Source organism: Bos indicus, chromosome 13 (assembly GCF_029378745.1).
Source record: "Bos indicus isolate NIAB-ARS_2022 breed Sahiwal x Tharparkar chromosome 13, NIAB-ARS_B.indTharparkar_mat_pri_1.0, whole genome shotgun sequence".
Lineage (NCBI taxonomy): Eukaryota > Metazoa > Chordata > Mammalia > Artiodactyla > Bovidae > Bos > Bos indicus.
Window position 1 is genome coordinate 60,572,575 of NC_091772.1, and position 25,558 is coordinate 60,598,132.

General features: G+C 39.2%; 1 protein-coding gene and 1 long non-coding RNA gene across 4 annotated transcripts in view; both read left to right on the forward strand.

The window, feature by feature from the left end:
* CSNK2A1 (casein kinase 2 alpha 1) overlaps window positions 1–24,362 on the forward strand; it is a 57,799-nt gene extending 33,437 nt beyond the window's left edge. For all 3 annotated transcript variants that reach the window (XM_070801442.1, XM_070801444.1, XM_070801443.1), the window contains 11 exons: window positions 1,674–1,785; window positions 5,929–6,030; window positions 6,545–6,595; window positions 7,780–7,839; window positions 9,303–9,386; window positions 13,988–14,098; window positions 14,836–14,937; window positions 18,689–18,789; window positions 19,527–19,675; window positions 20,871–20,957; window positions 22,974–24,362. In XM_070801442.1, the coding sequence (XP_070657543.1) occupies window positions 1,674–1,785; window positions 5,929–6,030; window positions 6,545–6,595; window positions 7,780–7,839; window positions 9,303–9,386; window positions 13,988–14,098; window positions 14,836–14,937; window positions 18,689–18,789; window positions 19,527–19,675; window positions 20,871–20,957; window positions 22,974–23,089 (1,075 nt within the window). In that variant the 3' untranslated portion in view covers window positions 23,090–24,362. The remainder of the gene's footprint in view (window positions 1–1,673; window positions 1,786–5,928; window positions 6,031–6,544; window positions 6,596–7,779; window positions 7,840–9,302; window positions 9,387–13,987; window positions 14,099–14,835; window positions 14,938–18,688; window positions 18,790–19,526; window positions 19,676–20,870; window positions 20,958–22,973) is intronic.
* Window positions 9,393–13,379, forward strand: LOC139186548 (uncharacterized). The gene is made up of 2 exons (XR_011570166.1): window positions 9,393–10,211; window positions 12,030–13,379. It is a non-coding gene; the product is annotated as an uncharacterized lncRNA (long non-coding RNA).
* Window positions 24,363–25,558: the final 1,196 nt, after the last annotated feature.

Consider the following 25,558-nt stretch of genomic DNA (forward strand, 5'->3'; position numbering starts at 1 on the left):
TCTTGTCCCAGCATAGTATGTACTTACTAAAACTGATCGGGTTGTATGTTTTGTGATAAAATTATTTTGATATTCAAATACAAAAGATAGCAATTTGAAAACTCAGTAAAGCTGCAGCTCCTATATGTTATATTTTATATTTGTCCACATGTGATTTTCATAGCATGTGAGTGTTTACAGACAGTCTTCAAAAATTATCATAGGTCATTAAAATTATCATTTTAATCCTGATGATGAATATGATGATGGCCGTAATTCTTAACAGTAGGTATATTGCCTCTGCACAAGGAAGCACAGTGTGCTTCAAAGATGCCATCAAGAACTGTGGTACAGTGCCAATAAGTGTTACTGATAATCTTAATTTTCCTTTATATCACATGCTTTGGACTCTAGGAATATCTGAGTTTTACTGCAGAAATTTCAGCCACTGTCTTCAAATTAAGTGCATTGTGCTTAGTTCTGCTTAAATGACACTAAACAACCCTTTTGAGTTTTTGGCTTAGTGCTGTTTGCTTGGTTGCATTGATCTAGGGCCCTCCCACAGGAAAAGAACTCAACCAGAACTAAGCTTCCTTCCTTAGACCTGTGATGATTATTATATTGTCCATTGTCCGTAGTACCTTTTGCCTTCTCTGTTCATTCACTTTCTTTATAGTTGCTTGAGGAAAATGAACGGTGGATTTTTTACATGTTGGATTTTCAAGGGTCTGCAGCAGGAGTAAATAGCATTTAGGCCTTATTGAAAAGGCTGTCATTCTTTAGAGCAAACTCCTCTAAGTTGTAAGCAGAGACAAAGAAAAAGTGTTGGCATTTTCCCTTATTCCTTTTCACCTCAGATGTTGCTTTGTGGTCTTGGAATGTGGGTGAAGGTAGCGGGAGGAGCACCAGACTCTGACTCGTGTTCTGTAATGTGGTTTGCAAACTCCAGTACATGCACTGTCCTCAGAGCCTTGGAGAACAAGTTGGCGGTCAGACCTATATGTTTGAAAGCCGCTTATCTGCAAAGAGACCCATTAAAAGTCAGCAACTCCCAAAGTGTGGCTGAACTTACAGCACATGTTGACTTCTTGCTAGATGCCACCAGTGGGCAAGGCTGTGGGGGGCAGGAATATAATAAAAATTATTTTCCAAGGGGAAAGCTGTCTGTTGTTGGAGATAAACATACATAACAAACCCCAATACAAGCTATCTATGTGTGGTATGTCAGTAGAAATATAAACAGCTTGGGATTTGAAAGAATAACTGAAAGACTTTAATTTTTTAATTCTGGGATTTGGAAGACACATTTTTAATTGGCCAACGTACAAAATACAAAGAAACAATTAAGGAATTATTTGAAATAGTCTTATTTCTTTTACTCTACTGGGTATAGTTTTGTACGGACTTCTCTGGTGGCTCAGATGATAAAGAATCTGCCTGCAACGTGGGAGGCTGGGATTTGATCCCTGGGTGGAGAAGATCCCCTGGAGAAGGGAAGGGCTACCCACTTCAGTATTCTTGTCTGGGAAATCCCATGGAAAGAGGAGCCTATAATCCATGCAGCTGTAATCCATGGGGTCGCAAAGAGTCGTACTCAACTGAGCGACTGACACTTGACAGTTTTGTAAATTGAAATAGTACTTGATAATTTGAACTTTGTAAATCACTGTAACTTTGATTCTTTTTGTTCCCAGAAATCAAGATGACTACCAGCTGGTTAGAAAATTAGGTCGGGGTAAATACAGTGAAGTATTTGAAGCCATCAACATCACAAATAATGAAAAAGTTGTTGTTAAAATTCTCAAGGTAAGTACAAAAAGATTGTAATTCAGAGGTTTTAAGTAGCATTTGAAGGTATTTTTCTAGTGCTTTTAATGCCTTTATTTTACTGTTCCTTTGAAGTTGATAGAAGAGATTATCTTCATTTGCCAAATCAGGAAACTGAAGCAAGAGCAGTTTTTTGACTCAAGTCAGATAGAAGAACACTCTACAGGCCACATTGGCCTGTGGGCTACTGGCGTGCAGATTGCTTTAGTTATAACTGTGCTGTGCACTGCCACATACCAGGAACTCAGCATACGGTCCCTTACCACAGAAGCTCCTCCATAATTGACACGAGAAGCAGAGGGCCCCAGACGTTCTCACATGCCAGGAACTCAGCATACAGTCCCTTACCACAGAAGCGCCTCCATAATTGACAGGAGAAGCAGAGGGCCCCAGACGTTCTCAATTTATAGCACCCATATTGCTTCAGTAACTTTGATGATGCCCCTAAGCCAAATGAAACAGGTTTGTTTCTTAAGTGAAGTTCAAATAACTAAAAATAGTATTTCTGTTTCAACTTGGCAGCCTTTTAAAAAACTATACATATGAAGTTAAAGAGAAGAGTAATTTTGTTGTATTCTTCTGTCACCATAATTAATTACTATTGGGATATGTATACCTATTCGTTGCTACACAGCTTCTCATATGGTGGAATCACACTGGACATCGGTAGCCTCATTTCCTGTTCCACACTGGTTTTTGCATAATACTTTTTGTCACAGCAGCTGCTGAAAACCCAGCTTCACAAAGATATGCCATCAAAGAGAATGTAGTGCAGTGTAATTTTGAAGCTGAACTACCTCAAGCTGTGGTAGTGTGCTCAGTGACTGGCAGACCACAAGTAGTAACTGGTGCTTCCCTCAAAAATTAAAAAGCCCACAGAGCACTTATGAATTTTCTGGGGTGTTTTGGTATACCTTTCTTTCTAGAACCAGAGAGTTTAAGTATTTATATCTTATTGTGTGTACAAAGAGAACTAGGCTGAAATCCGGACTTCTAGATTCTAATCCCACTTTAAAAGTGATTAGCCACGGTACTTGTTTTTTTAAGACATGTTTATCTGTGAAAATGAGATAGTCTGGCTTTACCTGTTTTTCTCAGAGTTATTAGGATCAAGCACAAAATTGTATATAGATATATACTTTGGAGATCGAAGTTGTATGTAATTATAAAATGATACTCCTACAGAAAAGTATATGATAGACTGAGGTGATAGATCATTTAGAGTCATATGAAAGGCACAAATAGTGAGTCTTACGGTGTAGAAGACAGTGGTGGTGCTTGGGAAAAGGTCTCTGAAACTGTTTTCAGGGCCTGAGTGAGGAAGATTTGGATTGGTGTGCATGGGAGGGTGGGAGGGAAGCATAATCTAGAATGCACAAGATAAGAGAGGAAGAAATAAGTGAGAGAAATGTTTCATATGGAAGTTTACATAGGAAGTAAACTTGGAAAGGGAGAATAGTGATGACCTGGAAAAGATAACCTCTGCATTCCCTTCCAGCCTAAAAATTACAATTTTTGTCTCTTCTAGGTTGTTGGGAGCCATTAATGGCCTTTAGTGATGGGTGGTTTGGAAAGATTTTTTTATTTAAATCTCCTTCCATTTATTAAGATAAAATTTGCACTGATCACATTAAATTAGGGTTTAAGTGACTTGCCTGGTTTATCACAAACTAGCTTTTGTAAGTTTATAGATTTTAAAGGATTCTATAGGAAAAACGTTTGTAAACCAGGAGCTATTTGCCATCAACCAGCAGTAGGGATATAGCAAGTAGTAGAAAACAGAAAAATTAATGGATTAGTTTCTGGAGAGAGGGGATTCCCTGGTGGCTCAGATGGTACACGTTCTGCCTGCAATGCAGCAGACCCGGATTCAGTCCCTGAGTCAGGAAGATCCCCTGGAGAAGGGAATGGCAACCCACTCTATAGTTTTCTTGCCTGGAAAATGCCATGGATGGAGGAGCCTGGCAGGCTACACTCTATGGGGTTGCAAAGAGTCAGATACAACTGAGCAACTAACACTTTGACTTTCCTGGAGAGGAGAAACATCTCCTAGATACTCTAGCAGATGAGAAAGATATAGTTGAAGCAAAAAGAAAACTTAAAATTAGCTAAGCTTCCCACCCAGTGTACTGAATTCTAATAGAAGCAAGGCTGAGGCCATGGATTGAATTAAAAATGGAATTCACGGTTAGTCTAATAAAATAGCTTTCATTTATTGAATGCCTACTTTGCATTGGACTTTTTTTTTTACTTTTTGTCCACCCAAGGTCCTCATTGGTGTGCATGGACTTTGTCTAATTATGGCAACCGGGGGTTACTCTCTAGTTGTGGTGCAGTGGCTTATCTTGCTGCAGAGCACGGGCTCTAGGGCACACGGGCTTCAGGAGTTGTGACATGCATGCTCAGTAGCTCTGCAGCATGTGGAATCTCCCCAGGCAAGGGATTGAACCTGTGTCCCCTGCATTGGTAGGCGACTTCTCTGCCATTGAACTACCAGAGAAGTCCCCGAATTGGGCCCTTTTCTAGCTGTGGTATTGACATCACAATTCTGCAAGACTGGTGTAAAGTTCAGAAATACTTAAGTATCTTTCCCAAAGCTGCACAGCTACAAAGCCAGGTTTTGAGGACAGTCTGTTTCTAAAACTTTCTCCTTTCTGCTGTACCATGTGATTAGGACTCAAGGTTTAAAAAGTCTGCAGTATTGTTTAGTAGTCCCTAGACCTAAATCATCAACCTGGGAAATGTCTAAAAATAGCTCTCCAGCTCTGTTCTCAAGATTCTGATTAAGTGGGTCTGTACAGTTTGTATGTTAAAAACTCCAGGTTGATCATCAAAGTTTAGTAACCAGTAGTCTTGTTAAAGAAGAGATATTACATGTTTACAATAATTTCTAAGAAGTGTATACTGTGTGTCAGTAGTCTTAGGTGACCAAAACTGATGGGAAAGACTCACATGGTCCATTGTGGCAGACACAGGTCACACTGAGCATTTGAAATATGGCTGATCCAAATTGAGATATGCTGTAAGGATAAAATACAGCAATTTTAAAGGCTTAGTACCAAAAAATAATATAAAATGGTTCATTAGTAATTTTTTATATTGATTTAAATATTGAAATAAGATTTTGGATATTTTTTTTGTTAGCCCTAAAATATTAAATGTGGGTGCTAGAATATTTTAAATACACATGTGGGAAAATCCCTAGCAGTCCAGTGGTTCAGACTTTATCCTTTCACTGCCATGACCTCTGAGTTCATTCCCTGGTCAGGAAACTAAGATCCTACAAGTCTCATGGCATGGCCAAAATAGATTGAAAAATAAAAATAAAATACACATGTGGCTTGCATTGTATTTCTTTGGACCAGCACTGTTTTAACTGTTTAGAAAAAAGGCTTTGTAGAGGAGGTGCATTTGGACCACAGCCCTTCTCAGAAAAATGAAAGCAATTTCTGTACTAAAACAGATGTGGAAATGATGGGTGAAGACAAAGAAATATGAAAGATACATTGATTATAAAGCTAAACAGATATTATGTCTCAGCCATATTCTGAGATCTTTTTAGATGTCTCATTTGAGTCTTGCAATAATTTTATAAGTATTCTTATTGATTGTTTTACCTGTAATTGAAAGGTTTAGAAAGGTTATATAACTTGCTCATAAGCACACAGCTAGCAAGTAATGAAAGTAGGAGTCACATTAGGCAATCTGACTCCCAGGCCCACATTTAACCGAAAAGGTTATACTACACAAAGATAGTTTGGCCATCTTTGCTACTGGTCCTGATTTCCTTCATTTCTGTAGGGTGTTTAATAAGACTTAAGAGGAAGGAATGGAAAGAGCCCTGTGTTTCATTCTAATGTTAACACATAAAGAATGATCATCAGAATTAAATGCTAATTCTGCAGAGTTCAGGTGTTTGGAGTACAAATCTTTATTTTCTTTCAATTCAGTATTGCTAAGTAGCTGCAGAGTACCTGGCACAGGACTAGGAGAAGGGGATTCAGAGATGTCTGAGACATTTCCTTCCTTCAAGGAGTTCATAAGCAAGCCATTTGTGTATTATACTACCCGTTGAAATATCCTGAAATAATTGTTTTTAATGATGTACTTTTACCCTTTCAGCCAGTAAAGAAGAAGAAAATCAAGCGTGAAATAAAGATTTTGGAGAATTTGCGAGGCGGTCCCAACATCATCACACTGGCAGACATTGTAAAAGACCCTGTGGTGAGTATAGTAGGCACTAGTAAGGCCCACGAGGGCTGAGGTGGTGTTTGACCTTGAGCACAGCTGGCCTCTTTCTGTTCTTCCCTCTGCCATTAAGTCCTGCTTTAAAAGTGCTTAATCAGTTATACCATTTGACTAGTTTGGGTCTTTCTTTCAAAGAGACCTCCACCCACAGACTATTTCTTATTCTTCTAGGCTAAGAGACTGATAGCACTGGAAACTGAAATGTGTTAATCCATTTTGCAAACTCAGGTCCGATGCCGATGGGCGATGGGCGCATTGTCGGGCTGCCTAGAGCCTGGTGAGACTTCAGCTCCATATCTTCTGTTTGAAATCCATCCCCAAAGTGACCTAAGTGTGGTGATAATCAGAGTGGGGAGGGCTTGTAGCAATAGAGGGTTTCCTACTACTGAGGCGAGGACTGCCAAATTCACCACGTAGTGTCCACAAACATTGTGCCCACTAAAGCTGCCAGGTCTATTGCTAATGTGTGTTTTCTTTTTCTTTCCCCTAGTCACGAACTCCCGCCTTGGTTTTTGAACACGTAAACAACACAGACTTCAAGGTATAATGTATAACCAACCATTTCAAGCTGGGTTTTAGGCCACATAAAAAACCTTTTAGGGATGTTACTGTTAGAAGAGCATCCTTCTAACTTACTTTAAAAGAGCTTTTCATCCTGATACTATTAATTTAAAGATAGACATACTCTTGTACAGTGCCCACTTTGCACATCTTGTATTTTGCTCTTTTATTTGTTTAATGCTCTTTAATGACCAGTGTGTAGGTTTGTCACCATTTGACAGTTTACCATTCATTTGACAGGTCCCACTGATGTCAAACTTAATGAAAGCAACAGCTCATGTTTAATCAGGATCTGGCCTTACAGCATTTTGCTTTAAAAATGACAAAGTTCCAGAAGGAATATATTGTATATATGAAAGCCAGGACTGCTTGCTTATAGCTTAGAATTCCTCAGAAACTTTAGGCTCTTGATCTTAAAAAGAGATGGATGGGAAAGAAAGGGTGGTAGTAAATTCTGCTAAAACACAAACTCCTGCAATAGGTATCTCTGACTTTTAGCCAGTTTCAAATAATTCTCAATTCCAGTACAGTAGAAGAATGTGGGCACTCTCTTGGATTTTAACTTGCAGAAATATTTGATTTGCCTTTGCACAAGTCCAGTATCAAGAATGTTGGATGTCAATAAATGATTGAATTCTTATGCTGAGAGGACAAAAACAAGGAAGAAAAGTTTACTTTCAAATTGGGACAGAAATATTCTGTTAAATTGTCCTGATGTGTTTGGCAACAAGCCATCTGCGTACCCACTGGTGATCTGCAGTGGCTATGACTGTGTAGACCAAAGGTGGGTTAATTCCCTACTAAGGAGGTTATGTATTTGCCCATATTCCTTTTATGAGAAGATCTGGAAGTAAATGAAAAACAAAACTAAGCTGAAAATGTGTATCAGCGCATGTTGCAAATATCAATTGGTATGCTTCCAAAAGTAGATTATAGTTTGAACAATATGAGCTTAAGTAGTTTTTCACTTTTACATATAGAGTTGAAACCCCAAAGTATATCTTTAAAGTTAATGTTATGTTGGAGAAGTAGAGACTGGTAAACAGGTCTTAGAACAGTGGTACATGAGCCAAGTCTTGATTTGAATTACTACAAATGAGGATGAGAAGTTGCCTTCCTTTCAGTACTATTTCATGGCTCAAATGTTGCATTTGTCTTTAACAGCAATTGTACCAGACGTTAACAGACTATGATATTCGATTTTACATGTATGAGATTCTAAAGGTAAGGAATTCTTGAATATTAAATATCTTTGGATTGATCTCCCCTTTGTTAAATAATCCAGATGACTGTAGAAAAGCCAGTGGGTTGACTTTGTAAAATATGTTGGGGTGGGGGAGTCTGTTTCTGTAACTACTTAATAAACTAATAGCATCAGAACTCACGCTGACTGAAAGATAGGGTCTAGTAGGAATATAATTTATAATGCTTTGGAAAGGGTGTTTAGAAGAGAGATTAAAAGACTCCTTAACAAATATTTGTAATCTCTATCAAAAATAATTCCTGATGTACTGGCTTCTGGTATACTTTATTTCACTTAAAATTGGTCAAATAAAACAGTAAACTTTGACTTAACCCTTAAAGAGCCATTGTCCTAAGGATTGTGTGAATCTCTGCTTAGAAGTTGCTGATTTAGAATGAGCTTTGATTTCTAAAGTGGGATCACCAAATATGTTGCTTCCAGTACTCAAAAGATCAGCTTTATAGGTAAGAAAATTGCTAAGAGTTGACTAGTGCCTTACTAAATGAGGGTTGACGTAAAGCCTACATTTGAACTATAGAAGTACCCCAGAGAAACTATGCCAGCAGAAGTATTTTATCTTTCATTGGCTCATGCAGTCTTGTGCCACACAGGACTTCACAAAGTTAAGGATATGCTTGTCTAACCCTGGGTATCATAGGAACCCAAATTGCCCTTGAGAAAGGACAAAAACTTGGCCAGTGACTTCAGCTGGCTTAAAGGCCTGGATTAGCAAACTCCAGAAGTTATGCCACTCACTAGCTTGAAGTTGGACTTGGTTTTCAAATCGTATTTGGTGTCATAAATCAGGAGTTTGCAAACTTCTTTACAAGGCCAAATGGTTTAAAAATTTTTGGCTTTGTGGGTCACAGGGTCTTGGTCACACTACTCAGCTCTGCTGCTGTAGCATGAAAGCAGCCACAGGCAACATGCAAGCAAATAGTTATGGCCATTAAACAATAAAACCATTTATAAAAACCTTCCAATAAAACATTCACAAAAATAAACAGCAGGTCATATTTGGCCCATGGGAGCGTCGTGGTTTGCCGACCTCTGTTGTAGACTCTTAATGCCAGAGATTTACTATTCTTTGAATAAGAGGTTTGTAGTACAGGTCAGGTTTCTTCCTTTGAGGGGCTCATATTTATTAAAATAATCCAGGCTCTCGGTAAGAGGGAGAAATTAGAAGTGATGTAGTTGGTATACACTTTGAGTCTTTAACAAAAAAGATGTTGAAATACCTCTGCAGAAACAGGTCTTCGGAATTTAAGAGTCTGTGGGTTTGCACAAGTCTCTGAAAAATACCTGTGGAACTGATTGTCCTAACCTTGACTCTCAGGAGTGTTGTGAGGCTTGAAGGAAAGCTGAAAGAGAAAGTAAAAGACTTCAACTAAAAAAATCTCTTATACAAGCTAACTCTTCCCTTTTTTACATGTTCCTCCCACAGGCCCTTGATTACTGCCATAGCATGGGGATTATGCACAGAGATGTCAAGCCCCATAATGTCATGATTGATCATGAGCACAGAAAGGTAAAGTGATAGAAGGCCAAGTCTTCTTTATCAGCACAAGAGAGTTAGCAGCCCATTTTTCAACATTTTATCCCTAGCATCTGTCATAGTCTGTGGTACCTATTAGGCACTTGATAAATGTTTGACAACTGAATGAATGAACAAATCAGTGTGGAATCTAAAATACGGCACAAATGAACTTGTCTGTGAAACAGACTCACAGCCTGGATGCCAGAGTGAAGTTGGGTGGGGAGGGGTGGGCTGGGAGTATGGAATTAGCAGATGCAAAACTATTATATATAGAATGGATGAGCAACAGGGCCCTATTTTAGAGCACAGGGAACTATATTCAATATCCTGTGATAAACCATATGGAGAAGAATATGGAAAAGAATGTATATAAATGTATAACTGAATCACTTTTCTGTACAGCAGAAATTAACACAACATTGTAAATCAACTAGAATAAAACAAATTTTTAAAAAATCACAATGTTTAAAACTTCATTCATATTCCTATCAAAAATAAAAGAGATTAGTGTTGTGGGTAAAACATTAGTTTGAGTTTTAGTCTTATTTATTGAAAAACTACTCTGTTGGGAAATGGTGTTTCTCATCTGCCTCTTTTTTTCTTATAGGGGTATACAAGTAATATTTGTTGTATGTGCCACTAGGCTATTACGAGGATTAGGTGTGTACAGTTGTAAAATGGATGAAATATTCAGAAACTGCTGATGCAGGTGTCATGAGTATTAGTTGCAGTATAACATTTCTGTTTTTTAAGGTGACCCAAGCCCACCTTTTGTATGCAGTGATGGCTCTCTGTTGCAGGCTTTGGAGATAATAGGTGATTTATTCATTCAGTTAATATCCTGTTACACATTTACACACTGTGTGTAATGGGTACTATTCTAGAGGCTGGGGTGTATGTGTAAAACAAAAAATTCTTGTCCATAGAAGCTTGCATTTGAGGGAGACTGGTGGGATACAGAGTTAAAAGTGGTATGGGAGAAAAATAAAACAGGAATGGGGAGTGTCAGAGGGTGTTGCAATTTTAAACAGGCTGACAAGGAAAAGATTTTGTTAGGAAGGTGACATTTTGTAGAACACTTGAAGGGAATTAGCTGTGCAGTTTTGAGAAGAGGGTATAGCAGACGCTAAAACCCTGAGACAAGAATGTGCCTGGCATATTGAAACAGAACAAGGGTAGAGCTGGGGTAGAATGAACTCGGGGAAGAGAAGAAGGAAATGAGATTGAGAGAGATAAATAGAACCGTATCTTGTAAAACCTTGAAGATCACTGTCAGACCTTTTCTCTGAAGATACAGAGGTTTTTGCAGGGTTTGAGCAGAGGGTTGATAAGTTCTCCGTTCTGTATTTAAAAGTTCACTACACATCTATTAGTACAAAGGATTCCAAATATAGACAGGAATGCAGAGTAACTCAATCTCTCATACATTGCCGGTGGGGATGTTAGGTGGCACACTCATTTTGGAGAATGTCAGTCTGTATTGTTTTATAGTTTGTCAGTTTCTTTAAAAGCTAAACATACGCTTACCAGACAACCCAGTAGTGACATTTATCCCAGAAAAACAGACTGAGATCTATACAGAAACTTTCAGTTGGGTAAATGATTCATTAAACTCTGATGTATCTATACCATTGTAGTATTATTACTGATTAGTAAGAACTCTTGGATAAGTCTCATGCTGAGTGAAAAAAGCAATCTCAAAAATTTAAACTGATGGTTCCATTTCTATAATTCTCACGATGACAGAGTTAGAGAACGGAAGGGTTGCCAGGGGTTAGAAAACAAGAGGAAGGAGTAGCATAAAGGATAACTGTTGTGATGCTCTTTTTCTAATCATGGACTAGATAGGAATCTAGCTGTATGAATCTGCATATGTGATAAAATTGTGTGGAACTATACACACGTGTAAAACTGTTGAAAAGAAAGGTCTCTGAATTGTGTCAGTTTCCTGGCTTTAATATTGTACTGTAGTGACGTAAGATGTTACCATCGGGGAAACTGGTTGAAGGGTACACAGAACATCTCCAGATTCCTATGAATTTATAACCATTTTAAAATATTTTTTAAGAGGATCATTTTGGTTCCTGTGTGGAGAATCGAGGGTAAAAGTGAAAGGTAGACCAGTTAAGAAAAGCAGCTGTTGCAGTGAATCAGAGATTGGTGAAAGCATGGACCAGGGTGGTAGCAGTGGATGTGATGATAGGCTCAAAATCTGATAGAGCCATCAGGATATATTGACAGATTAGATGTGGGATAGAAGGGAGAGAAGAGTCCAGGGTGAAAAGTTTTTAACCTGAATGACAGGATAAATGGAATTACATTTAAGGTAACAGGAGGAGGAGGAGGATTCCATGGGAAAACAGGTTTTGCAGTGAATAATCAGAGTTTTAGTTCTGAGATGTCTTTCAGATGATCAAAGAGAGATGGCTGTTGAGAGGTGTGGGCTAAATATAGGTGGGAATATCAGAGATGGTGTGTGTGAAGCCACAGACCAGAAATAGTCACCTGGGAATACTTCCTGATAAGACAGGAAGCTCAGGAATAGCTCTGATATTAAGATGTTGAAGAGAAAGACTATAAAAAAGCTACATTTTCATATTTTTTGTTATATTTCCCTTTGTTTACTAAAAGAAGACACTGAACCTAATAAACTGAAGTTTTGGAGACAGTGCTGGAACAGTCAGGCGTTACTCAGGCCCTTCTGCTCACACTACAAGTTATGGTCGTGCTTTGCATGAAGGTCAAGTAAGGTGGCCTCTTGTCCTTGCTACTATTGGGGTGGCCAAAAAGTTTGTTTATTTCTCCATACGATGACTGTAGTAGCACTTAGCTGTCTTTAACTTCATTGGAAATAATTTTGTTGGATTATATTATTATCAGTGTGCGTTTTTTTTAAAAACTTAGCCAAATTGCTGAATTTTTGTGAAGCCATTTTAATGTTGAAGATGGAAGAAAAAAAGCAACATTTTCAGCATATAATGTTTTATTGTTTCAAGAGAGGTGAAAATGCAACTGAAATGCAAAAAAAGATTTGTGCAGTGTGTGGAGAAGGTACTGTGACTGATTGTGTCAGAAGTGGTTTGCAAACTTTTGTACTGGAGACTTCCCACTGGATGATGCTGTTTGGTCAGGTAGACCAATTGAAGTTAATAGCGATCAAATCGAGACATTGATTGAAAAAAAATCAATGTTATATACCACGCAAGAGATAGTCAACATACTCAAAATATCCAGATCAAGCGTTGAAAATCCTTTGCACCAGCTTGGTTATGTTAACCACTTTGATGTTTGGGTTCCACATAAGTTAAGTGTAAAAAAACCTTCTTGACCGTATTTCCGCATGTGATTCTCTATACTTAAACGTAACAAAATTGTTCACTTTTAAAACGAATTGTGATGGATGATGAAAGTGGATACTGTACAGTAATGTGGAATGGAAGAGATCTTGGGACAAGTGAAATGAACCACCCATCAACCACCCCAAAAGCCGATCTTCATCCAAAGCTGGTGATGTTGTATGTGTGGTGGGGTTGAAAGAGAGTCCTCTATAGTGAGTTCCTTCTGGAAAACTAAACGATGAATCCCAACAAGTACAGCTCCCGGTTGGACCAACTGAAAGCAGCGCTCCAGAGTTAGTCAACAGAAAATGGGGATAATCCTCCACCAGGATAACACAAGACCGGATGTTTCTTTGATGACCAGGCAAAAACTGTTTAACACCTTGGCTGGAAAGTTCTGATTCATCTGCCAAATTCACCAGACATTGTACCTTTGGATGTCTGTTTATTTTGATCTTTATGAAATTATCTTAGTGGAAAAAACTTCAGTTTCCTGTAAGACTGTAAAGGCACCTGGAACAGTTCTTTACTCAGAAAGAAAAAGTGTTGGGAAAATGGAATTGTGAAATTGCCTGGAAAATGGCAGGATGTAGTAGAACAAAACAGTAATACGTTGTTCAATAAAGATCTTGGTGAAAATGAAAAATGTGTCTTTTATTTTTACTTAAAAAACAGAAGGAACTTTTTGACCAACCCAATACTATTTTGGTAAGAGCTGTATTTTTATTTTTCTCCTGTGTACTGAGCATTGCATTGAATTCTAAAAATTAGCAAAGGTGAATAAAACAGTCCCTATTCTCAAGGACCTTACAGTCCATATTTTGTAAAAAAAAAAAAAAAAAAGTAGAAAGCAAATATTCAGTAAAGAGTTGTAGGTTCTATTAAAGAAATTTATCTAAGGTTGGTGGGTGAGGCAGTTCAAAGACAGTAGTTGCTTCTATTTACATAATTAGAAAAGATTTCGTTGAAGGAGTTAACTCAGAAGAGATGTTCACCAGAATAGGAGTCAAGATTGAGTAGTAGAGACATTTTAGTCAAGAGGAGGAGTATAAATTTGGAGAAACACAAAATAATTGTATGTTAAAAAGAGTAGTTTTGGGAATTCTTAACTGCCAAGGGCCCAGGTTCAATCCCTGGTTGGGGAACTAAAAGTCCCACAGACCACACAATGTGGCCAAAAAAAAAAAAGTACTCTAATGGCATTGTGGAGGGTATCTTGAAAGACACATTTATTATCTTTTTTTCTCCCTTCAGCTACGGCTAATAGACTGGGGTTTGGCTGAGTTTTACCATCCTGGCCAAGAATATAATGTCCGAGTTGCTTCCCGATATTTCAAAGGTCCTGAGCTACTTGTAGACTATCAGGTGAGAAGAGAAGGGCAGATAAAATTTTTGTCCTATGTTTGTTTTGCATGTAATTTTCTAAGTGTTATTTTGCGTTTTGAATGGGCCATTTTTGCACATCCGTGACTGTCCCTTTTATAGGAGTGTCAGATACGAATCTCTTCAGTTCGTCTACCACAACTTTTGTGTATATTGTCAAAATGTCTGTAGAATATAAATAAATCTGCATTTGATCCTAACTGAAGAGAAAGACACTTCTAATCAGAAATTCCAGAGCTTGTTTTAGAATTGAAAGAAGTTCAGGCTCTGTCCTAGAAATTTATTTTCTGGTATAGCACTGAATTCAAAGAATTTTTATACATAAAAATATTCTTTAGAGCATTATTTATAATGGTGAAAAACACTATCCTACTATAGGGTACACTAAAGATTAAATTCTGAAACAGTCATGCTATAAAATATGGTACACATTAAAAGGTTTCCATAAACTTTTTGTTTATGGGTGTTCTTATGTAAGTGAAGAAAGTAACTCAAAATAGTATGTACGGGTTTCAAATGAGAGGGTTAGGGAGTATAAGTGGAAATGCATAGAAGAAAAGACTGAAAAGAAATATATAAAGATACTGGTATTTGGAGCTTAAAGTCAATGGAGTAGGATTTATTTGTTTTTCTATTTTTAAAAAATAGCTTTTTAAATTTGAAGTGACAAGATTCATCTTGTCATTTCACATGTGATGACAACATTTTCTTTAATGCAGATGTACGATTATAGTTTGGATATGTGGAGCTTGGGTTGTATGCTGGCAAGTATGATCTTCCGGAAGGAGCCATTTTTCCACGGACATGACAATTATGATCAGGTAATATATGTTGTTCCTATTGAGAAATTTATTGATGTACCCTAGCAATGGCCAGATCTGCTTACTCCTTAGAAACTGCAGTGGATCTTGCTAAAATACAAATGCCTAACCCCTACCTGAGAGCTATTTAGAATCTCTGAGTGTAAGCCCCCAGAATAATTTTCAATTACTGGCTTGTTCAGTTAATGATTCTAGGGCCTTGTGGGAGGTACCGTTGCCTTGATTGAGCACAGTGATTTAATTTTGAGATAATGTAAATTGTTGTGAAAGTCGCTCAGTTGTGTCCGACTCTTCGTGACCACCTGGACTATACAGTCCATGCGATTCTCCAGGCCAGAGTACTGCAGCAGGTAGTCTTGCCCTTCTCCGGGATCTTCCCAGCCCAGGTCTTCCACGTTGCAGGCGGATTCTTCACCAGCTGAGCCACCAGGGAAGCAAATTCACGTGAAGATACCATAATTAATACAGAGAGATATAGTATCTTTTACCCAATTTCCCCCAAATAGAACTTTTTGCCAGCTATGTACAGGATCACAACCAGGATATTAATATCAGTACAACCAGAATACCAGAACATCTCTGTCACCTCAGGAATCCTTTATATGCCCTTTTGTAGTCCACACCAGCTTCCCCCTGGCCTTCACGCTACTATGTTGTATCTCATTTCTGCAGTTTTATCATTCCAAGAATGTTATGTAAATATGACTTTATGAAGTCATATTTACCTATGACTAACATAGTACAACTCATATGAAAATGACTACTCTTCATATGAGTTGAAGAATATCAGGTAAATTCAGTTAAAAATCAGCAGCTTTTTGTTAGATGTCACGCAGGTTTGAGGAATATAGGAAAAAAATAGCCCTCTGCCCTGCATAAGGTTTTTCACAGTCTTACCTAGTAAGAGAACCAAATGTATAAGAAAATAAGTCATGGTCATAAATGTCGGTAAAAGTGTAGATAAGATATACAAAGGCAGTTATAATGCGAGTGAGTGGTCTGATGAAGTGGAGAACTTTCCAAAGGAAGTAATATCTTCAGCTAGGCTGTTGCAGTGTGGGGCGGAGGGGTGGGGATGAGACTTCAGAGGGAAGTTCAGTTCAGTTTAGTCACTCAGCCGTGTCCGACTCTTTGCGACCCCATGAATTGCAGCACACCAGGCCTCCCTGTCCATCACCAACTCCCGGACTCCACCCAAACCCATGTCCATTGAGTCGGTGATGCCATCCAACCATCTCATCCTCTGTCGTCCCCTTCTCCTCTTGCCCTCAATCTTTCCCAGCATCAGAATCTTATCCAGTGAGTCAGCTCTTCGCATCAGGTGGCCAAAGTATTGGAGTTTCAGCTTCAACCTCAGTCCTTCCAATGAACACCCAGGACTGGTCTCCTTTAGGATGGACTGGTTGGATCTCCTTGGAGTCCAGGGGACTTTCAAGAGTCTTCTCCAACACCACAGTTCAAAAGCATCAATTCTTCTGCGCTCAGCTTTCTTTATAGTCCAACTCTCACATCCATACATGACTACTGGAAAAACCATAGCCTTGACTAGATGGACCTTTGTTGGCAGAGTAATGTCTTTGCTTTTTAATATGCTGTCTAGGTTGGTCACAACTTTCCTTCCAAGGAGTAAGCGTCTTTTAATTTCATGGCTGCGGTCACCATCTGCAGTGATATTGGAGCCCAGAAAAATAAAGTCAGCCATTGTTTCCACTGTTTCCCCATCTATTTGCCATGAAGTGATGGGACCAGATGCCATGATCTTAATTTTCTGAATGTTGAGCTTTAAGCCAACTTTTTCACTCTCTTCTTTTACTTTCATCAAGAGGCTCTTTAGTTCTTCTTCACTTTCTGCCATAAGGGTGGTGTCATCTGCATATCTGAGTTTATGGATATTTTTCCTGGCAATCTTGATTCCAGCTTGTGCTTCCTCCAGCCCAGCATTTCTCATGATGTACTCTGCATATAAGTTAAATAAGTAGGGTGACAATATACAGCCTTGACATAACTCCTTTTCCTGTTTGGAACCAGTCTGTTCCATGTCCAGTTCTAACTGTTGCTTCCTGGCCTGCATACAGATTTCTCAAGAGGCAGGTCAGGTGGTCTGGTATTCCCATCTCTTTCAGAATTTTCCACAGTTTATTATGATCCACACAGTCAAAGGCTTTGGCATCGTCGATAAAGCAGAAATAGATGTTTTTCTGGAACTCTCTTGCTTTTTCGATGATCCAGCAGATGTTGGCAATTTGATCTCTGGTTCCTCTGCCTTTTCTAAATTCAGCTTGAACATCTGGAAGTTCACGGTTCACGTATTGCTGAAGCCTGGCTTGGAGAATTTTAAGCATTACTTTACTAGCATGTGAGATGAGTGCAATTGTGTGGTAGTTTGAGCATTCTTTGGCATTGCCTTTCTTTGGGATTGGAATGAAAATTGACCTTTTCCAGTCCTGTGGCCACTGCTGAGTTTTCCAAAGTTGCTGGCATATTGAGTGCAGCACTTTCACAGCATCATCTTTCAGGATTTGAAAGAGCTCAACTGGAATTCCATCACCTCCACTAGCTTTGTTCATAGTGATGCTGTCTAAGGCCCACTTGACTTCACATTCCAGGATGTCTGGCTCTAGGTGAGTGATCACACCATTGTGATTATCTGGGTCTTGAAAATCTTTTCTGTATAATTCTTCTGTGTATTCTTGCCACCTCTTCTTAATATCTTCTGCTTCTGTTAGGTCCCTACTATTTCTGTCCTTTATTAAGCCCATCTTTACATAAAATTTATGTTCTCTTGGTATCTCTAATTTTCTTGAAGAGATCTCTAGTCTTTGCCATTGTATTGTTTTCATCTATTTCTTTGCACTGATCTCTGAGGAAGGCTTTCTTATCTCTCCTTGCTATTCTTTGGAACTCTGTGTTCAAATGGGTATATCTTTCCTTTTTCCCTTTGCTTTTCACTTCCCTTTTTTTCACAGCTATTTGTAAGGCCTCCTCAGACAGCCATTTTGCTTTTTTGCATTTCTTTTTCTTGGGGACTGTCTTAATTCCTGTCTCCTGTACAGTGTCACGAACCTCATTCCATAGTTCATCAGGCACTCTGTCTATCAGATCTAGTCCCTTAAATCTATTTCTCACTTCCACTGTATAGTCATAAGGGATTTGATTTAGGTTATACCTGAATGGTCTAGTGGTTTTCTCCACTTTCTTCAATTTAAGTCTGAACTTGGCAATAAGGAGTTCATGATCTGAGCCACAGTCAGCTCCTGGTCTTGTTTTTGCTAACTGTTTAGAGCTTCTCCATCTTTGGCGGCAAATATAATCAGTTTGATTTTGGTGTTGACCATCTGGTGATGTTCTTGTGTAGAGTCTTCTCTTGTGTTGTTGGAAGAGGGTGTTTGCTATGACCAGTGCATTCTCTTGGCAGCACTCTGTTAGCCTTTGCCCTGCTTCATTCTGTACTCCAAGGCCAAATTTGCCTATTACTCCAGGTGTTTCTTGACTTCCTACTTTTGCATTCCAGAGGGAAGGAACCAGGTTATAAAACCGTTTGTTTTTTCTTATTGATATGTTCACACTGGTAGTAATTAGGGAATGTTGTATGGAAATCCACTCATGCTATGCAAAGAGATTTGAAGTAAATGGGTGTAGCGTTCGTACCTGTAGCCATGATGGTCCCATATTGTTAACTTGATCATGGTTAATTGTTGATTTAATCATGTAATATGCTTTTGGTATGGGTTTTGTCTTCTTTCAATCCTAGTTGGTGAGGATAGCCAAGGTTCTGGGGACAGAAGATTTATATGACTATATTGACAAATACAACATTGAATTAGATCCACGTTTCAATGATATCTTGGGCAGGTAAGTCATAAAACAAAATACGTATCTGCACCATAAGCACTTCGGGTGTAAAATGATACTTTGGATTCCCAAAATAGTTAATGTTCTCTTTGCCTGCAAAGTGTCTGTGGTCCACTACTGCAGGATGCTGCATAGGCAAGCCTGTGATGAAAGCTTTGGATTTGAATGGCCATTTTCCCAGATTCACTAATAGGAGTCTGAGTGTGGAGGTTGTAGGCAGAGGATCCCTGACCTTGTAGTCTAATAGAAGGGTTGTAGTTGAGTCAGAAATCAAAATCTAGATTTATCTTGCTTTTGTAGATGACAAAACCCCGTCTAAGAGAAAAAAGTAATCATAAAAAGTGCATGTTTCAGACTAATTTACAGACAATAGACTCTAAAAGTAGTGACTAGACCCAGTACTAATTCATTCACCACTTAATGGGAAGAGGTAGGCTTTCTTGTTACAAAGGCTTTTGGGGGCCAAGCAGTAGAGATGCCAGGAATATGGGTGGGAGTTGGGAGGAGGCTAACCAGCCCAGCCTTCTGTAACCTGAATTATGTTTGTTTCACAAAATTGTTGGGATCCAGATTTCACTTCTGCAACACTGCCATTTCCAGTCTCTCCAGTTAGCTCTTGAGTTTTGACCTCTCTTTATGATTGGCTGGAATGCTAGACACTAAGGAAAATGTAGGACTGAAATGTTGGGCTTCTCTCCCCCTGGGTCCATTTCTCATTCTCCCTTTTGGCTCTGCAGACATTCCCGTAAGCGATGGGAACGCTTTGTCCACAGTGAAAACCAGCACCTTGTCAGTCCTGAGGCCTTGGATTTCCTGGACAAGCTGCTGCGATACGACCACCAATCACGGCTCACTGCAAGAGAGGCCATGGAGCACCCTTATTTCTGTGAGTCCAGCTGTTTAGTCCACAGAGCTTTGCAGGCCTGCCCAGCAGACTGTACAGAGCAAGGGAGAATATATGCTGTGAAGAAAGCTCTGGACCCACAGAACACAATTGGAATCCCAGCCTCCCTTACTTAGCTTGCTGCAAAGTTACTTCTCCCACAGTGAGCCTTGGTCTCTTCAGTGTGGATAGTGATGGCAGTTGTCTTGCAGAATTGTTGAGAGGATTCTTGTCTAACAGAGTACCTGACACATGATCATCCCTAAATAAACTTCTTTTCTTACTGTGTGGGTGACAGTTCTCATGGCTAGTTTGGAGTGGTTGGATTAGAACATACAGCCTTATGTCTGTCCTATTAATCATTCATTGGAGAGAGCCAGAGAGGCTTAAAAATGTAATTATATGAACACCTTGATCTAGGTTTGTGAATATAGCTAACTACTGTCTTGAGTGAAAATGCCACTTAGCTAGCTCCACTGCATCCTCACTGTGATGTTAGCTTTAGTATCGGGTTGTTCCTTGGGGAGTGGTGGGATGATATTTTAGTGAATCAATTATATTATTGCTCAGTCTCCTGTACTTGAAGCAGACTGACAGGCTGTTTGAGATGGAGAGTGAAGTCTGTGGTCATAGTAGTAATTTGATCAAACCTGTGGTTTTGGCCCATTTGGCACCATGCTTGACCAGCTGCAGTAAAACTCATTTCATTCTCATAATATAATACTGATAGGTAGGGTAGATTGTATTGTCTTGTTAAACTATAACAGGATTGTTTTTGTTTTAAATTAGCTGTACTGGGACTTCCCTGGCAATCCAGTGGTTAAGACTCTGTACTTCCACCACAGGGGGCATAGGTTCAATCCTTGGTTGGGGAACTAAGATCTCACATGCCATGCAGCATGGCCAAAAGTAAATACATTTTTGTTGTTGTTGTTTAGAAATTAGCTCTACTATGCTTACTTCATTTTCCTACCGTTTAATAGTTGGCCTTTGTCACAGTTTTAAGCAAAAATAGTTCTATTTTATATTACTTGTTGATTTCATAGTGAAGGTAGTTGACACCTCAGTTCTGTTATTAGGGGAATAATACAGAGTCTAAATAAAATGTGAAGAATCAGGATGGCTGCTATAAGACCCTAGACCATTAGTTCAGTTCTTCAAGCATAACAGAACCTAACATTTTTGTCTCTTTTTCTAGACACTGTTGTGAAGGACCAGGCTCGAATGGGCTCATCTAGCATGCCAGGGGGCAGTACGCCAGTCAGCAGCGCCAATATGATGTCAGGTCAGTGTCATTGGTAAATTTCTTTTTTTTTTTTTTTAAATGTATATATAGAAGTCAATTGTCATTCTTAATTTTGCTCCTTCTTTGTGGCCTGATTTCTGTGGCTCTCCTCTATAACGATGACTTGTGTGGCTCTCTCCACCAGGTTTCAGGATGCTTTTGAAACCTGTTTTCCCTTAGTAGTTAGAGCAGGGGTCCCCCAACCTCTGGGCCACAGAACAAGTACCTCCTGTCAAATCAGCAGTGGCATTAGGTTAGAAATAAAGCACACGATAAATGTAATGTGTTTGAATCATCGCAAAACCATTCTCCACAACCCCAGTCCGTGGAAAAATTAGCTTCCGTGAAATCAGTTCCGGGTGCCAGAAAGGTTGGGCATCGCTGAGTTAGAGTATCAACAGTCTCTTTGAGGCCAGAATCACAAAAGTTGTTTGGGACTTGAAAGTCTCAACAAGCCATTAAGAATGAAAAGAGATTCTTTCATCTCACAAGTTAGAGTGGCAGTAGGTGATGTGGTCCTCATCACATAAGAAAATGAGGGAGAGTAGAGATGGGGTTTGTACATGGGCACAGATGTGTATAAGCATGGCTCTTTTTTCCAGAGCAGCTATAGGGTACCTAGTAAATTACAGTGGTTTGTGTGCAATTACTTTTTATTGTTGTTGAGTCATTACAATTTAGAGTGAGTTTTTACCGGGGAGAAACCACAGTTACCCAAAAGAAACCATAGGCCTATCCCCTAAGAATTATATACATGGGCAGCATCCACGTGGGTGCTCTTGTGAGAGTACTTTTGTGAGAGTACCTACTCCAACACCCTCAACAAATTGCTGTTGTCTCAATTTTTTTTTTTTTTTTAAGAACTAGCTGCCTTCTAGAGTTCAACCTCTGGGTATCATGCAAGTGTGCAAAATGATACATACACAAGGTTACTCATTCTAGCCATGTTTCTAGTCAGAGACCATTAAAAACAGCTCCTTGTAGAATAAGGAATTGATAAGATGAATTATGGGGCATCCTTTCAACAGAGTACTGTATACTCAGAAAAGCTTGAGTGTTTCTGTTCTTTTGTAGCCTCAACTCAAAGGTAGTATTGTGAGGTGAAAAGAAGCAAGATGCAGAACCATGCTCAAGACTAGAAATGGGCAAAAACATAGAATCAAGTTCTTATATGTGATTCTTATATGCATGTTTTTATAAAATTCAAGTATACCCATAAAATATTTCTGAAAGGATACACTGCCAAAAATAGTGCTGTAAGTTGGCCAAGTTATAGGATAAGGGAGAATTCTCACTGTATCCTCTTTGCAGTTATTTGAGTCATGGTACCATATTACCTATTCAGGAAATATATATAATATTTTGAAAATTTAAAGAACTAGCTGACTGAAGGCAATGTAACAGGTAATATGATCAAGAAAGTAAATGGAAATAAATCCTAAAACACTGTTTTAACTTAGAGATGAGAGATGATCCTCTCTGCACCGGCTGACTCTAGGCACAGTGGCCACGAGCACATGAACTTTGACTCCAGCCTTCTGCTGTTCCATTTGTAGTGACTAGCCACATGTGGTTATTTAAATTCACTGAAGTCAAATAAAATTGTAAAATCAGTTGCTTAGTTTAGTTACACATTGCAAATGCTCAGTAGTCACATGTGGCTAGTGACTGTCATGTTAATACAGGTTACAGAGCAGGTTTGGTTGGACAGTGTTATCTTAGACAGTCTTGGGTTGGAATCCAAGCATACATAGCTGTACATGCTTAGCTGTGCACCTTGGACAAACTGCTCAGACTCTCCAAACTTAGATTTCTGTCTCTGTCTTCTAAATTTATTGGAACTTAAATTTTAATTTGTGAGGATTTAATTTGCAATTAATTTGTAAAAATTAAGACGAGGCCTTCAATAAAGAGAGTATTTATTATGTCACTTTTGAGATAGGTGCTTTGAAAAACTGGTGACTTAAGAGTTCCGTGATTGGTGCTTCTAGCTCACTGTCAGCTGTTTTCTTTCAGGGATTTCTTCAGTGCCAACCCCTTCACCCCTTGGACCTCTGGCGGGCTCACCAGTGATTGCTGCTGCCAACCCCCTTGGGATGCCTGTTCCAGCTGCCGCCGGCGCTCAGCAGTAATGGCCCCTTCTGTCTCCTGATGCCTGAGCAGAGGTTGGGGAGTCCACTCTCTCCCTTGATGCAGCTTGCGCCCGGTGGGGAGGGGTGAAATACTTCAGAAGCACCGTGTCTGAACCGTTGCTTGTGGATTTATAGTAGTTCAGTCATAAAAAAAAAAATTATAATAGGCTGATTTTCTTTTTTTTTCTTTTTTCTTTCTTTCTTTTTTTTTTTAACTCGAACTTTTCATAACTCAGGGGATTCCCTGAAAAATTATCTGCAGGTGGACTATTTCATGGACAAATTTTTTTTCTCCCCTTCCAAATTCAGTTTCTCATCACTAAAGATCAAAGATAAACCAGCCTCAATTCCAGCTGCTGTGTTTGGGTGGAGATTTCTTCCCATGCTCACCATTGCTCCCCTACCATCCCACACTCTGGGGGGGTTGTACTTCACGCTCTTCTCCAGAGATTACAAAAATGTAGCTTCTTCAAGGGAGGTGGGAAGGAAGGAGGAAGGGAGGACCCAACCTATAAGAGCAGTACACTGTTAGTCACTTACATCACTTTACTCCAAAAGTGCTTCAGTGGGGTTATCCTGGTGAATCTAGTGGAAATATGTCTTAGTTACATTGAGATGCTGAAAATCTACCCAAAATGCAGACAGGTCCTGAAAACTTCTGTGCAGTTTGAATCATGTCTTATTGACCTAACCTAAATCCAGCTCATTTATAATTTAGTTTCAGTTTAGTTTAAAACTTTAATATCATCCCTCCCAGATTCCTTACCTTGGTCCTCTGCCTTTCATCTCCCAACATGCTCTATAGCTGGTAGGAGGGGGAAGGTAAAATCTTTTTCAGTTTTCTTTGACTTGGCCCTTTTGAATTCAGTTAGTTATTGGGCATAACTTATTGCTTTTTACAAAAGGAAAAAAAAAACATTGTCTATGTAGGTTTCATGCTAGCAACTCTTTAAGAGCTAATGAGAGATGTGGCCACTGAAGTTTATTTTCAGCTTTCTACCTTCATTTCCTCCTACCTTCCCCTTCCCTCATATGCCATCCAATGAGAAGACCTGCCCCTCAGGTTTATAAACGTATCTGAGTGGTAGGAGCAGAGCCACTATCTCCAGTGAAACTGAAATGGTAGACCTGTAATTGTGGGAAAACTAAACTCTCTTGTTACAGCCCTGCCACCCCTTGCTGTGTGTATATATATAATACTTTGTCCTTCATATGTGAAAGATCCAGTGTTGGAATTCTTTGGTGTAAATAAACGTTTGGTTTTATTTATCAAGGTTAGATTTAAGTTCCCTGTGTAAAGGTCTCGCTGGGTGGGTGTCTCACGTTCACATCTGAAGGGCCTGCAGCCCTGTACCATGGAGGCTTCCCAAGGCCCCCGTTTTTATACACCCCTCGTTCAACCCATGGTACCGGGCAGGGCAGAGAGGCCTTAAAAAAGCACCACAAGCCAAAGTGTCTCTGGGGATTAAGGATCCTTTGCCATAAAATCATTTTGTGTCTCAGCAGTGCAGGGATTGGGGATGGGAGAAGTCGCCAGTTTTTGTGTGTGTGTTTGTGTGTAAAGTGGATTTTCCACTGTAATCCAACCACCTAAGTTTATCAGGTGCTTCACTGAGGAAGCCTAGTTTTTTAAGCACAATAGCAAAATCATCAGCTCTGTATTTTCTCCTGTTATTCCATTACAGTAGCTGCTTGTGGGGACTAGGAAAAATTCTTCCAACATATTTTAAGACCTGAAGTCTTAGTTCCCCATTCTCCTACCTTTATAGATTTACAAGTCTTTCTCACCCGGGCGGCAGAGATAAACATAATTGTTTGAGGAGTTGAATTTAATGAACTTATCTAACTTTGTAACCCATCTTGGCTTTAGTAACTTTATCAAGGTGATGGCTTTAGTGAATATAATGGTAAACTTTAGAGAAAGCTAAAGCCTTCTTTTATAATGTTTCTCCACCATAGGGAAAACATTCTGACTGTGTGGCAGGGTGATTTTCTTCTTTGTGGCCACGTACAGTGGATATTTATTGTTCTTGATCCTTTTTTGCCCTAGAATGCTGTAGGGGGTTACCATGTTGAATCTGTGCAGAAGCTCAAAGTGCCGAATGTGCCAGAGATGCAGTCTGTGATTTCATTTGCACTGGATTATGATTTGAACAGGACTAATGAATTCTTACTTCTGAAGTGGGGAGGAGGGTTGTAAATCAAGATTTTACATCACGTCCTTATAGCTCAGAGAACAACCTAGGTGTAGCTGAGGCTGATGTGGGAAGCTGCAAATAGCTGGACCTCCTAACATGCATCAGACCTTGAAGGAAGCTGAAGGTGAATGCAGAGGACTCTGAAATGCTACCCAGGAGCCTTTTAAAAGAAATAGAAGTTTTTAAAATGCTACTTAAGGAGTCACTGCAGAAGCATGAAAAATTTAAAAAAGACCCAATTGGGTGGGTGGGAGGGACAAGGGTTTACAGA